We start from the raw sequence: 3,608 nt of genomic DNA, 5'->3' as shown, positions 1-3,608 counted from the left end.
TGATTTTTTCTATCAATAAATAAACAGGATCATTCCATTTTTTTAATACAAATTCACATAATTAGCTGCCTTTGGAATGAATTGAAATGTTTCTTTTTAAACTTAGTCGTGTTGTTTCTGTCAAGTAAACAAGCGATCCTAGGACCCCTTTTTCCTTTGGATAGAAAGTTATTGCTGGCTGGATTTCGTAACCAAAACCAAAGAGAAGGCAGGTTTACAAAAGAATTTACATTGACCAATATGCTGATAATTGAACAGGAAATGTGGTCATTATTAGGACGAAATATAATACCTAACAAAGTCTTTGCAATGGTCAACACACTTATCTCTGGTCACTACTCACTACTCACTACTCATCAGACACTGTATGACACAAGTACATTGACGATCCCGCAATATAATACACACACACCGCGAATGGCACCTTGACATCTAAAAACAAAGTTGAAAAAATAAAAAATAAAAAATAAAAAGCAGAAACCATTTGAACACATTACTCTCAACTATTGACAGATAAGATACAATTTTTAAGACAATATACACGATAAATATAAAAAAATAAAATAAAATAAACAAGGGCAATTAGTGTACGGAAACACTCACGTAAGCAAAAACCCAGGGGACAAGGCCTCACGAAGCACCTGGGAAGGACAACCGATCGCGGAGAGTATCAAATATCGATGACGCTGCTGCATTTTGTGCAAACGTTAGTTTCAACCGACCGAGCAATTCGCCATCTTTTGCCTGCGAAGCTGCATCGGCAGCTTCCTTGACCAAGCCAATTCGAGCATAGGACTGTCAAAACATTAGATGAAGGAAGTTAGAAGAAGCTGAAATAAGCATTTTTACAACCAAGCAAATTTACATATATTCATCTTACAACAAGGGCCTTTTTTTCCCCTCAAATGTTACAGTTACAGGGAACGAAGATCAAATGGAACTTCAGTGGACAGAAAAAATGGAACGAAGGAATGGAAAGGACTCGGGCCAAAGTGTTTGGAATTGTTTTCCATGGGAAGAGTGGAAAACCGAGGAAGATCAAGGATGGTCACATACTATATGCTGTTATGTTTACTGTTTTATCCTTCCTTTTGATTTTTTTTTCTTGTAGGAGAAAAGTGGAAAATAAAATCTATACACCATTCTACTCACTCAAAAAAATCAAACAAGTAATAATATTTCACTCAACTCCTCACCTTTCTCTTACATTTCATTAATGAGAACTTCATTCCTTCATCTAAAAGTTCCCACACATAACATTCGAAGCAGTACAATTGTCATGCTACTAAACTCAATTCCATTTCAACAAAGCAAAATTATACTTAAATTTAAAAAACATGGTGGGAATAAAGCTCAAACTTGAGCTAAGCCTCACTCGCTGTCAGCCCCATTTTCTGGAGGGAAAAATATAGAGTATTAATATACTATCTGCCAACTTATTGCCAACAATAATTAATTATTATATTTTAATTACAATTAGCATTGATATGTATAAGGAGACACATCCACAAAGACACCTCTGTTAGACACAGCTATAAAAAAGACATTTCTATTAGACACTTCCATTAAACACAGTCATAAACAAGAGTTGGCAGAAGTTGGCAGAATTCTTATTGGTTACATAGCGGGATTGTTTCTGGAGACATGGATCTTAGGCCAACCTAATACCCAAAAGAACAATTAAGCAAGCTTACCTCGGCTCTTTCTCGAGGGTCTGCGAGTTTTGGGATATATTTAATAGCCTCTGCCTTTTCATCTGCTTCAATGCATGCCTCAACAAATGGCCTATAACCTATAAATGTCAAAACATGTAGGTCTTAAAAACTTTGGAGTGCTACCAGGAAGTAGCTAAATCAAGCAAAACACCATTTCTATGTAAGGAACACTTTAGTAAGGAATCAACACGCTTGATTAACAAGTACGGCAACTTATTAAAGAAACACGGTTGAAAATCAGCTGAATGCATACGTGCCTCTAAGAGCAATTCAACTGGATACACTCCAGGTCTAAACACCAGTTCTTAATAGGAGTTTCTTACATTACTTATATAATGGTATAACCATCTAAAATTCTCTCATATTACCCAGTCATTATCAGCACAGGTTTTCTTATTATAGATCCGAACCAAAAATTAAAACAGCAGCAGGAACTCTCTAAAGAAAAAACTTAATGATGGACAAGGTATTTTCATTTTCAATAGATGGATAAAATTTCATTAAAGTAAGAAAAGATTAAACTGAAAACAGATAAGATATCCTCCTAAAAGCAACTATCATACCCACTCAAGCCTTTCAGTTTCAACAAGAAATACTTATAATGAAGATAATCAAATTTTCAAGGAATGATGTAATCTTAATTTCAAATAGATTTTAAGTTAATAAACTTACCAATGGGAGGTCTCTTCTCCTTTGAAAATTTTTCTAGGGCGACCCAATCCTTGATTGTAGCCAAAGCAAAAACTTTCAGCCAATACCATCTCTTCTCAGACACCTGAAGTAATTAATTACACGCCTTAAATTGTGCCTCAAGAACCAATGTAGAACCATTGAAAAGACGGAGTGTTCCTACTTCAAAATTTTCTGGAAATTATTTTGGGACAGACAGAAATTGCACCATTCTTTTTATTCAAGTTCCATAAGTAAGGGTCAACTTAAAATTACTGACCTTAAATTCTGTTTTCACCCTCATTGCAGCTCGATGATTTCCCAAGACAATACAAGTTCGGATTGTATCACTTATACTTGAATCTACAAAAATGGCCTGCTTTGTAGTCACTTCAAGTTCATGCTGAATTCTGCAATGGCAAAAGTGCCAGTGTCAATGTGTCATAACTCTCTGCTTGATTGCATGGCATATATATATATCCAATAAGCACTTTATAGTTTATATCCAGTGCCAAAGTTCAAATATTAACTCATTCATACATACAAGGATATATCACATCAAACTGCACCATGAGCCTAACAAATGCTAGAACTGATTTTCTTTTTCTTATATGATCATGTGATGCTATTGATCATACCTTAACAGCTTTGCATGCTCTTCAGCAGCCTTTGATTCAAAGACATGTTCCTTGGTTTCTGCAAAAAGACTCTGGGCCTTTTCAATAAGTTTTATCCGTGGACCATGAAGTGGAGATCCCTTGCTTGCCATGGGATTTTTCACAAATTCCCATGATTCTTTCCACAGAAGAAATGCAACATCCTACATGGATCACACAAGTCCAATACAAAAGAGACATTAGAATGCAACTGTGGAAAATACTGGACATTTAATCATATGTATCCAACCAAATTAATATTTTGTGCATGTTATGGTTATGCAGTTCTTTGAACTAAACATACTTGAAGTTGGCCAGTTGATAGGAAGAAATCTTTCAAATATTCATGTTTATAGCACCTGAAAATGTGACATTGTTAGCAATGCAAGAATAGTATAAAATTTCAACAGAACATATTTCACTCTTCAAATCATTATAATTTTTAATCTAAATTTATGTGTCTCTAATTTGATTATCTTAGAAGTTCAATTATGCCTGGTCTAGAAACAAATATAGTCCTAAAAGCTAATCAGGTTATATCTTCAACAATCACATTTCACCATGTCTC

The 3,608-nt window shown here is 34.8% G+C and overlaps 1 protein-coding gene across 1 annotated transcript in view; it reads right to left on the bottom strand.

Moving 5' to 3' along the window:
* LOC107623204 (protein VACUOLELESS1) overlaps positions 244-3,608 on the bottom strand; it is a gene marked incomplete at its 5' end in the record, with an annotated part of 8,304 nt that continues 4,939 nt past the window's right edge. The window contains 6 exon segments of the mRNA XM_016325390.2: positions 244-795; positions 1,695-1,792; positions 2,388-2,490; positions 2,665-2,794; positions 3,023-3,204; positions 3,345-3,399. Of these exon segments, the coding sequence (XP_016180876.1) occupies positions 631-795; positions 1,695-1,792; positions 2,388-2,490; positions 2,665-2,794; positions 3,023-3,204; positions 3,345-3,399 (733 nt within the window).

The sequence above is a fragment of the Arachis ipaensis genome, chromosome B10, assembly GCF_000816755.2.
Source record: "Arachis ipaensis cultivar K30076 chromosome B10, Araip1.1, whole genome shotgun sequence".
NCBI lineage: Eukaryota > Viridiplantae > Streptophyta > Magnoliopsida > Fabales > Fabaceae > Arachis > Arachis ipaensis.
The sequence above is the reverse complement of the archived record's forward strand: the minus strand, read 5'-3'. Positions and strand labels throughout refer to the sequence as shown.